The sequence below is a fragment of the Planococcus citri genome, chromosome 5 (assembly GCF_950023065.1).
Source record: "Planococcus citri chromosome 5, ihPlaCitr1.1, whole genome shotgun sequence".
NCBI classification, from domain to species: domain Eukaryota; kingdom Metazoa; phylum Arthropoda; class Insecta; order Hemiptera; family Pseudococcidae; genus Planococcus; species Planococcus citri.
Window position 1 is genome coordinate 37,071,973 of NC_088681.1, and position 15,252 is coordinate 37,087,224.

At 32.8% G+C, this 15,252-nt stretch overlaps 2 protein-coding genes and 2 long non-coding RNA genes across 7 annotated transcripts; 3 read left to right on the top strand and 1 right to left on the bottom strand.

Moving 5' to 3' along the window:
- The first annotated feature begins 229 nt into the window (after positions 1-229).
- Positions 230-6,053, top strand: LOC135849439 (carbonic anhydrase 2-like). Of its 4 annotated transcripts, none has more exons than XR_010559537.1 (9): positions 230-474; positions 580-729; positions 798-942; positions 1,041-1,149; positions 1,247-1,501; positions 4,005-4,499; positions 4,585-4,693; positions 4,993-5,238; positions 5,396-6,053. XR_010559537.1 is itself a non-coding variant. In XM_065369881.1 (6 exons), exons 1-6 carry the CDS (start codon positions 405-407, stop codon positions 1,706-1,708), a joined length of 861 nt encoding a protein of 286 aa, XP_065225953.1. In that variant the 5' UTR covers positions 245-404; the 3' UTR covers positions 1,709-1,882. The 4 variants fall into 4 exon arrangements, 1 of the variants encoding a protein (XP_065225953.1); XR_010559538.1 differs by having other exon boundaries at positions 4,005-4,154; positions 4,327-4,693; XR_010559536.1 differs by having other exon boundaries at positions 4,005-4,693.
- Positions 6,054-10,748: 4,695 nt separating this feature from the next.
- LOC135849440 (uncharacterized) lies at positions 10,749-11,442 on the top strand. The gene is made up of 3 exons (XR_010559539.1): positions 10,749-10,859; positions 10,940-11,089; positions 11,335-11,442. It is a non-coding gene; the product is annotated as an uncharacterized LOC135849440 (long non-coding RNA).
- Positions 11,443-12,020: 578 nt separating this feature from the next.
- On the top strand, positions 12,021-12,545 carry LOC135849441 (uncharacterized). Its single transcript, XR_010559540.1, has 2 exons — positions 12,021-12,133; positions 12,239-12,545. It is a non-coding gene; the product is annotated as an uncharacterized LOC135849441 (long non-coding RNA).
- On the bottom strand, positions 12,480-15,209 carry LOC135849437 (uncharacterized). Its single transcript, XM_065369879.1, has 6 exons — positions 15,014-15,209; positions 14,757-14,921; positions 14,520-14,661; positions 14,327-14,435; positions 14,001-14,243; positions 12,480-12,714 (listed from the first exon to the last, which is right to left on the bottom strand). Exons 1-6 carry the CDS (start codon positions 15,090-15,092, stop codon positions 12,589-12,591), a joined length of 864 nt encoding a protein of 287 aa, XP_065225951.1. The 5' UTR covers positions 15,093-15,209; the 3' UTR covers positions 12,480-12,588.
- Positions 15,210-15,252: the final 43 nt, after the last annotated feature.

A 15,252-nucleotide genomic window follows, 5' to 3' on the forward strand; every position in this document is an offset into this window, starting at 1 on the left:
AAATTCAGATAAGTATAAGCATTATGAATGAACGAAAAAATTTTCCAATTCAACCTTCAGGTAATACGGTACATTTATCATGACTGTTTGAAGAAAATATTTTCAGTTGCTTATAGATTACAAGCTGACATAGGTAGTTCAAAATTCACAAGTCAAAATCCCCAACGGTGTTTCGTTTAAATATCTATCTAGTGATAATTTTGTGTGACCAATAGAAGCATGTTTACTTTGGTAGATACTTAATTATCACTTTTAAAGCATACCAAAAACAAAATAAAAAAGCCTTTTCTAATGTATTTAAACCTACGGAATGTAGTTGGGTATTTCTGCGTATGTGTAGGTATACCTACCTTGAAAACGTGGCTTGAAAAATCTACTGAGCGCTTTCCTATTAATTTATCAAAATGTTTTGCGCGAAACTGAGTATTATTGCATATATTTTGATTGTGTCTTTTATTTACTATGATACTGAAGGTACATTAAAATATTTTAATTCTTATCTATAGGTACCTACTTAATTAATTGATGAACGCACTTTAAAAAAAAAAAGGTTTGCCAATTAACGGATTAATTTTGCAGCAACTTGCCTCAATCCATTCTTCAACAAACACGCATTGTCTCCAATAAATATCGACAGTTCTAAAGTCATACAATCTAATCTTACAACACCATTAATTTTATTCAATGCCCTATTTGATATTGTGAATTTCACTAATACTGGAAAGACACGTACGTTGAATAAAAACTCATCAAATTGTATCCTCAGCTGTTAATTATTCTAAAATCAATTTTTATAGTCGATGCATACAGCGATCAACTCTTGGACCCATCGTTCATCACTGGAGGAATTTTATGTGATAAAAAATACAAAATTCACACCATACGTTTCTATATCAATCCACGTGGGAAAGGTCGTAGTGGAAACACAGTCGATGGTCAGGGGTATGAAACAATTCTTGATCTTAATTTTTCGATTGTAACATGTTGTGTAATTGTGAAATTACTCCAGTAATTTCTCCATACCGACTTGTTTTCTTCAGTGCTCCTTTGGAAATGACAGTTATATATTACAATATATTGTATGGATCAATGGAAAACGCTCTAAGATTCCCAGATGGCATAACTGTGCTTGGTTTTCCAGTTAAAGTGGTATGTACCTCATATATAGGTTTACCTACTTGTCAAAGATATAATGACATAGATCCTAATATCACTGATACCTACCTAAATGTTTTCCACAAAGTAGAATCTAGTACCAAATTTAGGTTTTCTGCCACTTCAATTCATTCTTTCAACCGGAGTAATGAAGAAACCCGGTTCGTCAATCCCAATACCGGGCTTATTCACATATGTTTGGTTCGACAATCTTCTAATCAGTCCTGTGTATAAATATTATGCCTACACTGGAACTTATTACGATCCTGAAACGGGAAAACAAACACCATCAGCTAATTACCTGTTTATCAGTCCAGATCAGGCTTTGAGTTTGTCTTATAAGCAAGTGAGTACCTAGCGTCATTAGGTAAACATAATATTATGAAAATTGATGCTATGGCCTAACAAAACTGCTGGACAGTTTGCAGTGTTCAAAAAAGTCCTGGGTTTGAATGGTAAACCTCTGAATTCTGTGCCACCTATATATCCTCATGGATCAACAAAAGTTTATGAGCTCACTACTCTTATACAAGTGCTTCTTCCAGTAGTTTAGTTACCAAATTATGGCTTATGTTTCAATAATTATACAAAATCAAAGGTGGTATAACTTTCTAAAAACATCAACATTCTTAGGAGATGATAGATGAAAAAGAAGAAAACTGTAATAGTTAACCCCTTTTGTATTTTTAATATAAGCTGGCATGAAATATATTTTTCGGATATTCCATTTGACATTAATCCCATAATCATCAAATGATACCAATTGCTTATGTGAATGAACAGTGGTGCTGGCTTGAAATGTTCTAATAGCAAATATGGGCTGTAGGTGAGTTGATTCCCGTTTGATTTTTTTTGAAATGAAGGTGTCCGAATTGATTCCCACCTTTTCTTTTCACATGTACGAATTGATTCCCACCTTTTCTTTTCGCATGTACGAATTGATTCCCACATTTTATTTTCCAGTGTACGAATTAATTCCCATGTAATTTTTTATTTCGTATGAATGAATTGATAACATTTCGCACCTTGGGAGTAATAAGGTTACATCTCAAAAAAGTGAAATTTTACAGGAGACTGATTTTCTTTTTTTTTTAAACTTGATTCATTATTTTCTTCAACTTATAATTAATTGTGAGGAATAAATAGGACCTCATTTTAAAGATCTGGTATCCTACCTTCAATTAGCTTAATGTGGAGACGAAAGGAAACGTTCAAAAAAAATTTCATGTTAGCAAAGTTGTAGAGAATTAAATTTCCAATCGACACAATAGCGTTAGTTTTTTTCTAGAGTGCTTACTTTTTGAGTTTTTTTCAAAAAACTAAAATTTCCTAATATAAGCAAATCCATTCTTCTGAAAAGTGGTCAATTTAAAAAAAAAAATTTCCATTTGGTACAAACCAATAAAAAATGCACTTCTTCTGACTATTTCTATCTGACAAACATTCAAAACAATCAAAACTGTTTGTTTACACTTTGTATGTACAAAATTTGCTCAAAAAAGGGTACAGTTTTTTGAGATGTACCCTTATAACTCCAAACAACTTGCAATGTTATAGGGATTTTGAGCCAACCTCCTCGTGGTGTCTCCTGGGTAACGCTAGTAGGCTGGAATCAATTCGTACACTCGAAAATAAAATGTGGGAATCAATTCGTACACTCAAAAAGAAAAGGTGGGAATCAATTCGTACATGTGAAAAGAAAAGGTGGGAATCAATTCGGACATGTGAAAAGAAAAGGTGGGAATCAATTCGGACACTTTTTTCATTTTGGGAATCAACTCACCAACTCCCCAAATATGTACCTGCTCAACTCTGAATACTCGTGTGTTTCCTTAGGTCATTCGAAAATTATAATTCGTCATTCGTAAGACCAGTAAAAATGTCGAAAAATACATCTAGATGTAGGTACTTAAGAATATTAAATGTGTGCTTCTACATTGAGGTATTTTTCACAATGGAAAATTTTTATCATGCAACCAGCAGGAATTTTTTACAAAATAGGCACCTAAATAAAAAAAATACATAAAATAAGGATAGCAACAATTTTCAAAAGTGAATGTTTTATCAAGATAAGTATAGGTAGGAACTCTACAAATTTAACGAGTGTTTTTACCTAGGAACCAAAACTTCATAAAGTTTAGTAGGTAACCTAAATAATTGATAAATTGGGTAAGTATCGATCTAAAAAAAAAAAATCATAAAGTCGAGGTTTTAAATAGCAAGTTGGCCAAACGAGTAGCTATTTCGAAACATGCCCAATTTTCAACTTTTTTCTCACAAGTGTTACATTAAGCTTCTAGAGGAAAAAAGAGATGTCCCTTACCTTTTCAATCTCAAACACAGTGATGTACTTCCCTCTCCAAAGGAAAAAGCACGAATTTTAAATCCACCTACTTGCCAGGGCAAAAATGCTGAGATTTTGGATTCAAATTCCAGGATAGGTGCAATTGTTTTATCCAACATTTAAATCACATTGAGATTGTGAAATATATTTTATGGGTTTAAAACTGACCTTGAAAAATGTACAATAACCATTCCCAATGCTTTGAAATAGTACCTGGTTAGTTACATAATACGTAGCAAAAGAACTCTGAGCAAATTAACAGCTACAGGTATCTTCATAAACTCTTTCGTCGCTTTAAAAATTCGTGTTTTACGCTTGGACAATGATGAACTTAAAAATTGTGGGTCAATATATTTTAGTAGTATTCATTTCCATTCATATTGAAGGTACGTATGTAATTAAACTTGAGTTACATTCATTTACAGTGGTTGAATGTCACAGAAATATGTAAATCTATAGTCTATAGGTATGCTTTAAAATTTCACTTATGGAAATTCATTTTTAGCGATTCGTCCGAACAAATTCATACCACCAAATCAACTTTCTCCAACGAATATCGATACCTCAAAAGTTATATCAGTAAAATCTGCAGAACCCCTGACGATTCACTTTGAAAAATATAGTTTGGAAATCGCGGAGAATACTGGAAATGCACGTAATAATTCATCTACAATGCAGATACCTATTACACCTGTTTTTTTTAGAGTTGGATTTTAATCGAGAATTTGAAAAATGTTTCATTTGTATCTCATGAATTTTGATACTTGAGTTGAGTAGGTATTGTAAAAAAAAATATTCAATTTTTACCCTGCGATAATTTTTTTCAGTCATTTTTCATCCTCTGCCCTTCAGCAGACTTCACATCGAAGGAGGATTGTTAGGTGGTAAAACATATCACATTCATAGGAATTTTTTACACTTGAATCAAAATGCACATGGTCGTAGTGGAAGCACGATTAACGCTAAATGGTGACTTTTATTTTAATTCTTAAGATTATAGGTTGGTATCTTAAAATAGGTAGGTACACAATTATTTTGCTTTGGTACCCAATGTAGAATGTACCTACCATGAATGTTTTGCGCAGTTATCCAATTGAAGGAGTTATCATATTTTATAATGAAGCGTATGGCACTTATGAAAATGCTATGAATTTCTCCGATGGTTTATTGGTTCTTTCAGAATTGGTTAGAATAGTGAGTAACTTGCGGATTTTTTAAAAAGAAATTGATTGGTTCAAAAAATACTTGGGCTATGTACTTAGATAAGTATACCTATCCGCAGTTTTTCTCCTTCTAAAGATAGAGAAGAAAACTGCATTGAATTTTGAATTTATTGCAAACCATAACCAAATATCATTTTCTTTAAAAACGTCAAACTTTAAAAGTAAAAATTGGATACATCTACTCGTACTTACCTACGTATAGGATTACCTACTCGTATGATTTTCTAATCAATACCTACTGTACCTATTTCCATTGCTTTTCAAAACCAGGGCTCAAAGGATAATTCAGATTTCGTACCGCTTGAAAAAATCTTACTTTCTGGAGCTCTAAAAAAGCCAAATTCTTCAGTCGTAACTGCAGCTAAAAATTTATTTAGTTGGTACAGCACTTTTGAAATTACACCCGCATATTACGTTTATCAAGGATCTTACTACGATTCAGAGATAAGGAAACAAATATCGAGAGCAATTTTCGTGGTTACTCAGCCACCTTACAACTCCATTTCCAAAAAACAAGTAAGTGCTATTGCGAAATAAGTACAGGTGTACATGCATAATTTATATTTATTCGCTGTTGTGGTACGTGGGGAATACTGGGTCAAAATTAGTACCTATGTATAGAAATAAAGGTGTTAGGTACATATAAACTTATTAATCCTATACTGTGTTACAGTTTGAAGCTTTCAAACAAGTGCTGGGAAACGATGGTCAACCATTTAATACCATAACACCAATTTACCCTGCCAAATCTAGAAGAGTTCTTGGAACAACAGGAGTCCAGGCTAAACCAATACCTTTCGGTTTGATTGTTTTGTTGCTGCAAATGGTTTATTTGTACCTTTCTGGTCAATTCACTTAAGATACATTACTGATGAGGTGTGGATGGATAGGTACATACCTATTCTTTATTAAAAGTTTGCTGAAAAAATTTAGGCAGGTACCAGGTACCTATTCTCTCATCGTCGTTATCATTTTAATATTTATATATTTCTTCGTGATGAAAATAAAACATCCAATGTGCAAAAAATTGCATCTCATATTTTGGCAGCGAACGCTCGGAAGAATTTTCAGTGCAAATTATTGAAAAAAAAATGACTTTTAGGGAAGGATAATATGCAACCAAAATACAAATTCTCTGTGTCAATTAAACTTTATTTTGCCCCCCTCCCCTTCGTTCCAAAAATGAGATGCCAAAAGTACTCGAATGGATCCAATCATCCCCCTCAAAGGAAAAATCCTGGCACCTTGAAGCTGTATGGGTTTTAATATCAACATTTCAGTGGATGCAGGTAGGTGTAGGTCTGTTCTGAAGAGATACTGGAAGATTCTGCACTAGAAGAGGTAAGTAATTTCATTTCAATTATTTTCAATAAATACAAAATGTTTATGATGATGATTGATGGGAGCAGTACCCAGAGAACTCTACTCCAGCCTAGTACTATTTTTTATAAATTTATACGACAAGTTGTAATAGGTATTATATACGATCCTATCACGAGAAGGACACTATACACTGAATACCTATTGATGTAATACGATTTAATCGCGAATTAACGGATAAATAACCAATTAAACGAATGAAAAACACTTTATTTCCGGAGATAATATCACTTTGCCGAATATAACGCATTTACCGAATAATTACACATATAACTAAGCCATGTAGGCTGAACCACAGATATAGAAGGAATGAATAAGTTGTAGAAACGTCTCATGCACGTAATGCATGAGTATTAGGCCGAGGGGAAAAGGGAGTTATTCCGGCAGTGTGGCCATATCCCTGACCATTACATATGCCCCCTGATACTGTTCCCAGAACTCCAAAGAGAACTGGAAACAATAACAGCAAGACACACGGAAATGATCACGGAAACCACAACCACACTGCTACCCTCCTGCCCCCTGTTCTTGGGTCTAGTTATCGGACTCTTTCACTTTCGGAGAGACAATTTTATGGACCAGTAACTAATTTTCGGAATTTTATCAATTTTTGCCCCACTTGTTTGATTTCTCACCATCTGCGGAAACTCTGAATAAAAGACAACTTACCCAATAAGTTGGCAGTTGAACAATTCTGAAATTGAACAATCACCAACCACCGAATAATATCTCATCAGAAGTTAACCACAGACAGAGAGAAACAATATGACATAAAAAATTTTCCAAGCCCTACAAAATCTCCCAAATTTGAAATTTCAATCCCTATAAAAAATCCTACAATGAATCAAAAAGTCGCGATTCCATCGCTCATCCTTTAAGGGCAATTTAAATTTCGAATTATCGGTAAACACGTTAATTTTTAGGCAGAAAATTTCTCGACATTTACAGATAAACTTTACATATGATGCATGATAAATTTCACAAAATAGTAATGAGATAATGCAATAATCATAAAAAATAAAAAAGAAAAAAAAATGCATCAACATAATAAGAATATTCACAATTTTCACAAGCAAATATAAAAATATCAAAGAGTAACAATAAGCACAAATAACAGCAAAAAAAAAAATAACAAATGCAAAATTAGTATAAAAATTCACATGATATATAGATTAATCAATGCATAATGACAAAATTTTACATAATCTTTCCTCGTCTGTTTCTTTTTCAAAACGAGGTTGTAATATACAGAAAAAAATTTTACAATGTTCTTGTGAACGTATTTACATAGTCATAATCGGTTTTATATTTTACAAAATAGGTTTTTTGTGCTTTTGATCGACGAATATTTAAAGTTGACCAAATTGACTTGACATCGTTGGAAATGTGCTACAGGTGAACCAAATTGGCGTGACGAATCAGAGCCAATTATTAAAGCTGAACCAGTTCTTCGTAATCTCGTTGAATTATCGTTGTTGTTATGTCGCTGGTGTTGATTATTAAAAAGTACAATTTTCCTTATGGGAACATCTACAGTAGGATATATGTAAATAATTCATATGATAAGAAGGGCTTGAAAAATTGCCAAAATCGTAATTTTTTGTTCATTTAGTCTGGTATTAAAAATGACAATAATTCAATTGTATGAAAAAAAAATAGTTTTCGAAAGTTGAATTTTTTAAAAAAGAAACATATGAATTTACGAAGATACATAGTAGGTAATGGACCTAGTTGTAATATTAATTTGCATAATGGATGCTATACTACAATATAATATATCTATTTCGCAATTTATTAAGATGTTATCCAAAAATGTCTTACCAAATTAAAAAAAATTGGGTTTTTGTTGATTTTTAGTCAATTCTCCGGTATGTTGAGAACATGCGAGACTGACAATTTTTTGAGATAAAATACCAAAAAGAAAAAGTTAGCCAAATACTTTTTCTTGTATCGCAAATTTTAATTGAAATTTTCCCTACTTCATGGAAAGATTTGTGTAGACTGCGATGTTTTTTGATGGACTCATGTACCCTAACTATGGCAGTTTTTTAGCCTCTTTTGGTCTTTTTAATGCGATCATGACGTGGTTAATTTTATGACGATAATTACCCAAATTGAAGTTCAACAATGAATAAAAAAAAATCTAAATCGAGAAGAAAAAACAAAAATAAATAGAAATTCACAAAAACTGATGATTGATTGACATTATTTCGCATATCTTAGCGAATTCAAAAATTGAAAAGAAAAATTATCGTTTATTATTCGTTTGTAGATCGCTTTTTCTTTTTCATCGAGTCCTTATCTCCTTGTCCTTACCTTTCTGCTCAAGCCATTATTCAATTTAGATTCCAAAAGTTTTGTAAAGTTTCAATGCCAAATTTACTTTACTGAAAGAATTTTTGTAAGTTGACCAAATTGCAATTGAAAGTTCTTTGAAGACAATCTTATAAAGTGCTTACTGTTCACTCGCTTTTTTGATTTTTTGAGAAAAATGTTGGTAGAAAAATATCAAGAAAATATTCCTATCTCATGGCAGAATTTGCTTGAACACATACAGTGTTCTTTACATGCCTCTTTTATCGAAATTTTAAATTTTTGAATAGAGCATTTTTTGATATTGATTATGGAGACAAATGCCCCTGTTTTCCAAATTCTGAGGAATATTCTTTATTTCGAGATGAAATAATAAGTTTGAATAAAATTTTTTCAATTTTTTCAAAGAGTGAACGCACTTGAGCTGAAATAAAGGTGTTATTAGTACATGTATAAATTTTTGAGATGACAGAGAACTGAAACAATAAAATGAACAAAACTGAACAACGAAGGAAATGAAACTCGATTGATGGACTTTGTGTCTCTAATTGAGCACAAGTGCCCCATTCAAGCGTTAACTACACAACATCGATAGATTACATTTTATTGCTTCACCTTGAAGTGCCTAATGGAGGCTTTGTCCAAATAAATTGGTCAAATGAATGCAATATCGACAAACTGTACCAACAATCATTTTGCTAGCAACTGAAATCAGCCTTTGCTTTAAAAAATTGGCATTGTCATGCCCCTTGAGACCGAATTCAGGTAATCTTTTTGACTGGCGTAGCAAACGAATGCCCCATGACTCTCTCAAGAATTCCAACAAAAACAATCCAACCAAATGACATCCTAAAAAGTTCTCTATTGTCCAAACAACTCCAAGGAAAGTGAAACTGCTTCATTACATGGAACTGTAAATTCTTCAGTGTCTTTTGGAGAATTTTTGTACACATCTCTCATTTCTTTCCCACTAGGTCCGATGGTCAGTAGGGATTCCGCACTACCTTGGTGTAGTGGTTCCTCAACCATTCCGCCAATTCGTAGGCTAGGGGTCGGAGGAGAGATAAAGCCATGAGAGCTCCATTCTACGCCTGAATTGCGAAAATTAAGCAAATACGTTTGAATTTTGGCACGATATTTTTTCATCTTGAGATGATCTAACTTATTGTGAAGTGAACAGGTGTAGTGACTCGTCAACCAGTCCGTCAGGTCATTGACAGGATACAGTAAAGTGGATCAGTTCCAGCCAACAGACATAATCTGACGGAACAGCAGCCTAAAAAAATTTCCTATTCTCCAAACAACTCCAGGAAAAGAATTGCTTCATTGCATGGAACTGTAAATTCTTCAGTGTCTGCCCGGATGATCGTCCCTGTTCGGGCGCCATTGTAATAGGTATTATATACGATCCTATCACGAGAAGGACACTATACACTGAATACCTATTGATGTAATACGATTTAATCGCGAATTAACGGATAAATAACCAATTAAACGAATGAAAAACACTTTATTTCCGGAGATAATATCACTTTGCCGAATATAACGCATTTACCGAATAATTACACATATAACTAAGCCATGTAGGCTGAACCACAGATATAGAAGGAATGAATAAGTTGTAGAAACGTCTCATGCACGTAATGCATGAGTATTAGGCCGAGGGGAAAAGGGAGTTATTCCGGCAGTGTGGCCATATCCCTGACCATTACAAAGTGTCTATGGACTTCATAATTCCTGCAGTCTCCTGGACTAAAGATGTTGAAAAAATGTGAAAGAAATATTCTGTAAAAAAATTTATTATTTTTCTATCAATTCTATTTTTTTTAATTGAAAAAAAAAATGAAAAATCAACGTGAAAACTGGGTTTTGCATGAAACATTGTATTTATTGTTTTTTGAGAAGACAACAGATGTTCTTAGTCGCTCAATTGTACCAAGTTGTTCATCACAGATTGTTAATCACCTAAAAATAAACGTATGTACAAAATTTGAACTTTTTATGTGCGTAAAAAAAATCCTCCAACCTACCTGATGTATTGGCAGAAGTTTTTAAAAAAATACAATTTGATACACTTTTTGTGTGTCAAACATCATAAAATGGTTGCTCTGCCATGAGATCACGAGTAGTGAAAATAAAAATTCACACATGCTAACCAAAGGTGGAGTTACAACTAGGTACCAATCACCTATACATTAAGATTAGGTATGTAGCGTACTGTAAAATATATTTTATGGTTTTGCACTATAACCTTGAATAATAACTAAATTGAAATATCCATTTTTAGCGCTTTGAAGTAGATACTTACTCATAGTTATCCACCTTCAGGAACCCTTTTTTCACGCGAAAAACGTATACCTAATGCATCAAAGCAACAATGTACTTGAAGATTTTGAGTCAATATACTTTGACTTTGATGATATTCGTTTCCGTTCATACAGAAAGTAATTAAATTTCGTATAGTAAATTACACACCTACCTGTTTGTTACCTATAATTTTACTAATCAAAATACATTTTTACAGCAATTCATCAGCATAAATTTATACCACCCGATCAACTCTCCCCAACTAATATTGATACCTCAAAAATTATATCAGTTGAATCTCCGACACCACTGATAGCTCGCTTGGAAAAATACAGTTTTGAAACTGTGAAAAATACCGGAAAAGCAAGTAATAATAATTATCACAACGTAGACTTTTACTTACGCTTATATTTTTTGAGTTGAAATTTGATCGAAAGTTTATCAAAACTTTGATAAAAATTCATCATTGCAAAAATGTCGGTCTCCTCAAAAATCCACAAATCCAACGTTTTATTGCGATTTTTTTTTGTATGTAAAAATGCATTCGGTATTTAATCTAGTCCAAAACTTGTTTTAAATGGTAGATTCAACATTTATACTCATTTTTTTCAGTCGCTTTTTATCCTTTTCCTTTCACCAGAACTCACTTTACAGGAGGATTACTGGGTAATAAAACTTATCGATTTTATAGGAATTTTTTGCGTTTGAATCAAAATTCACGTGGTCGTAGTGGAAACACGATTGATGGTAAAGGGTGAGTTTGTTTCTGATCCTTGAGACCACATCTTACTTTTTAATGTACATAAAATGTTCTTCGAATATTTTGACTATTCTACCAGGTATCCAATTGAAGGAGTTGTTATAATATATAATGAAGCATATGGCACGTATGAAAATGCTATGAATTTTGACGACGGTTTGATAGTACTTTCAGAATTGGTTGAAATAGTAAGTTTGGATTTTTTTAGTAATGAGGAAATGATTGATATAGTTAACTCTTGATAGTAGCTATTAACTTAAAATCATTTCTTAGGGAGCACTAAATATTCAAATGCCTAAGTAAATATAAATAAAGTGAAAAAGATTATTAGTAGGTAGGTAATACCTATTATTAGCTATCTATCATTTTTTTTAAAGATCGTTCTCAAATTTCTCATGAAAATAGGGTTCAAAAAATAACTCAGCTTTCATACCGTTCGAAAAAATATTATTATCTGGAACTCTAAAGGAACCAAACTCCTCAGCAGTAATCGCCAGTAAAAATGTGTTCAATTGGTACAGCTCTATACCAATCAGCCATGCTTATTACGTTTATCAAGGATCTTATTACGATCCAGAGATAGATAAACAAATATCTAAAGCAATTTGCGTTCTAACTCAGCCACCTTTAAACTACATTTCAAAAGCACAAGTGAGTATACACAGCTTCTCTTTCCATTTTCATACTAGGAAACTAACATCTTCAGCTAGGTACCTACTTAAAGAATACCAACCTCCTTATTGACCAATATTACAGTTTGAAGCTTTTAAAAATGTCCTGGGATTCGATGGAAAATCAATTGAAACCATAACGCCTATTTATCCTGCCAGATCTAGAGAAATACGAGCGACAAAAGGAGTCCTGGTTGAATTTATTCCATTTGGTCGCATTGTTTACTTACTCCAATTAGGTTTTTTATATCTTTCCAAAATATTTGTGTAAGATACAGCTGCTGTGTACCATAATTACCTACCTTAGGTAAACATTTCCTGAACAATTACTAATGCTATACCTATTTTATTTATAAACGTCTTTCATAGTTCACTGAAACTGCAAACAATAATTTTTTTCATTCAACAGCAATAAGTAACTTCATGGAACACGAGTTACACGAATACAATTTTTATTCCATTTCCATGAACAATTGGTCGTGGACCACTTGGAACAGTTGATAGCTTGTGTGAGAATCGTTTCCCATTTTTATTTCTCAATGAACCAAATGTATCGTTGAACTGAAAAACAATGCAACACAAATAATGAAATATCAATTTTAGCTTTGCCTAATTTACCTACCTAATTTTTTTGTTCTCGTACATATGTTGTGTACCAAGTCCGAAATTGTACAATTCGGGGTTGGTGCAGCCAATTTTGTACCATCTCCGAAGTGTCCGGACCATATTGAACCAAATAGGTAAAAGGAAATTTAAAGATGACTCTAAAATACACCACCAGCAAAATTTTCAGGTGCTGAAATTCATTTGTTGATTTTTGGGGAATTTTTAAAGATTCAAATATTGCTATGCTCACTTTTCAAGAAAAAAATAAAATGATCAAATTAAGGTACTTACTAACTAAAATGCTGAAATTTGGTTTTTACTCTCTATTTTCAACTTCTCGAGTCGTTTAATTGGTGGTGGCTTTGAACAAAGGCCGTATTTACGCACAGGCAACTTAGGCAGCCAATTTTAAAGCGTTTTCATCTCGATTTTTGCGATTTTTTTTATACTTGTAAATTGTACATAAGTATTTAGAGTATAATTAAAATTTAGCATAAATCCGGATTAGCCATCGATCTTTATGACCTTTTCGACCGATTTTTTCAAAACCATTTTGTATCACTTCAAATCCAAAAAATTTTTAATTTTTTAAAAAATTACTGGAGAAATCAGCTATTAAGTCAGAAAAATGGTACAAACCAAATTTCAGCCTTTCACGACAATTTGGTAAAATTTTGACTTTGAAAAATCCATAAAAAAATGAATTTGAAATCTAAGTTTTGGTGCACAAGAATTTCACGACTCGAGAATTTGAAAATAGAGAGTAAAACCCAAATTTCAGCATTTTAGTTGCTAAGTACCTCAATTTGATCTTTTCATTTTTTTCTGGAGAAGTGAGCATAGCAATTTGAATCTTTAAAAATTCCCCAAAAATCAACAAATGAATTTCAGCACCTGAAAATTTTGCTGGTGGTGTATTTTAGAGTCATCTTTAAATTTCCTTTTACCTATTTGGTTCAATATTTTGTGGTATAAAGGGGTGTAAAATTCGAATTCATTCATTATAAAACTATATTTCGGACTTTGCACGTAACACAATTGTACCAAGTCGAACACTTTGTCCGGACCCTCCGGGCATGGTACAAACCAAGTCCGATGAAAAAGTAATATTCACGCTTGGTCCGGACACTTCGGAGATGGTACAAAATTGGCTGTACCAACCCCGAATTGTACAATTTCGGACTTGGTACACAACACATATACCTATTATGCGTATTTTGAATAGATAGGTATCTATATACTTGTTTGAAAGATATGGTAGGAAGTGGAAATCTAGGCATCACAATATTAGTAGTACTGTAATACGTTTTTCCAGTTTTTATATAAGTGTATTGCCCCGGATAAGCGTAGTAGTCGTTCCTTAAGGAGTTGGTGAAGTACCAATTATAAGAATAGTATTCCGTGGACCGCGTTTTTGTTCCAGCTTCTCTTACAGATCGTACAGAAGATTCAAACCGACCATACTTGGAATTTGAGATAAAGTCCTTAAATATTGGATTATTACCATTTAATGCATACAGGTTGATCACTCAAGAAGGTCTTCCATTAGTTATAAGTATCTACTTACTACGTAAATAAAAATAATTATCTGAACTAAGCCATCTCGTTTAAGTAAAGCTTTCTCAAAAGTGCCATATTTGGCATTATAGAAAGTTGATACCGCTTGCACAGGGGATCTGAAATTTGAATTCTATTTAATTACAAGATATGCATTATATTTCGAGAATATGACAATTTTGCCAATAATCCGAAAAAAATACCCTATTCCGTTCAATTTCTCGGCTGCATCATATTTTAGATCAAGATCCCAGTAGAAATAATCTTGATAAAAGTAATACGTCTCATCATACAAGATACCTCCAGTAAAATTTGCCAAAGGTGGTTGTGTAGTTGTACTGATTACTGTGAAGGGGAAAATATGCGCGTATTTTTTCTTGAGGTCAAGATTACCTGCTTGAAATTAATTTTCCTGGAAGTTAAGTGCATTTTTTACTTACAGGTTGATCCGGTATTTTCAATAATACATCGCTGACGGCGATTCACTATGAATGTCAAAGGTGTTGATGTTCTTATTGGTCTAGCTCTGAAGGGGTTAATATTAATTGGGCTCGATGTAGGGTACGAAAATTGTATTGAGCCTCGTCCCTGTGGCCATTGTGTATCTTGACATTGATATGAAAAAAAAAAAAAATTAAAAATATTAGGTAATTCATAAATTGAGAACTATATTGTACTGGATGAAATGAGTTCTTACTTATTTTCTGTGATGAATTGAATGTGAACTGCAGTACACGGATGAACACAAACAACAAAACTTTTTTCGATTCTATCATAGCCTATTATTTGTTCTGAAATTTTTTTACCATTTGCAGAAATAATGAATCATGTTCAAAGAGGCGCGAGCATGTACCTAGGTTAGTACTAAAGTTCCATTGCGTGAATTTCATAACAAAATTTTTAAAACACTTTGCTAATTTTTGAAGAGCTGATATT

What these genes read in the sequence shown, in the direction of transcription:
- LOC135849437 (XM_065369879.1), bottom strand. Translation starts at nt 15,092, where the DNA reads ATGATAGAATCGAAAAAAGTTTTGTTGTTTGTGTTCATCCGTGTACTG. An exon ending in CAATTCATCACAGAAAATAA is followed by an intron (nt 14,922 to 15,013) that starts GTAAGAACTCAT and finishes ATCAATGTCAAG; the next exon opens with ATACACAATGGCCACAGGGA. An exon ending in GAGAAATTGAACGGAATAGG is followed by an intron (nt 14,436 to 14,519) that starts GTATTTTTTTCG and finishes TTCAAATTTCAG; the next exon opens with ATCCCCTGTGCAAGCGGTAT.
- LOC135849439 (XM_065369881.1), top strand. Translation starts at nt 405, where the DNA reads ATGTTTTGCGCGAAACTGAGTATTATTGCATATATTTTGATTGTGTCT. An exon ending in TATTTACTATGATACTGAAG is followed by an intron (nt 475 to 579) that starts GTACATTAAAAT and finishes TTAATTTTGCAG; the next exon opens with CAACTTGCCTCAATCCATTC. An exon ending in CACTAATACTGGAAAGACAC is followed by an intron (nt 730 to 797) that starts GTACGTTGAATA and finishes CAATTTTTATAG; the next exon opens with TCGATGCATACAGCGATCAA.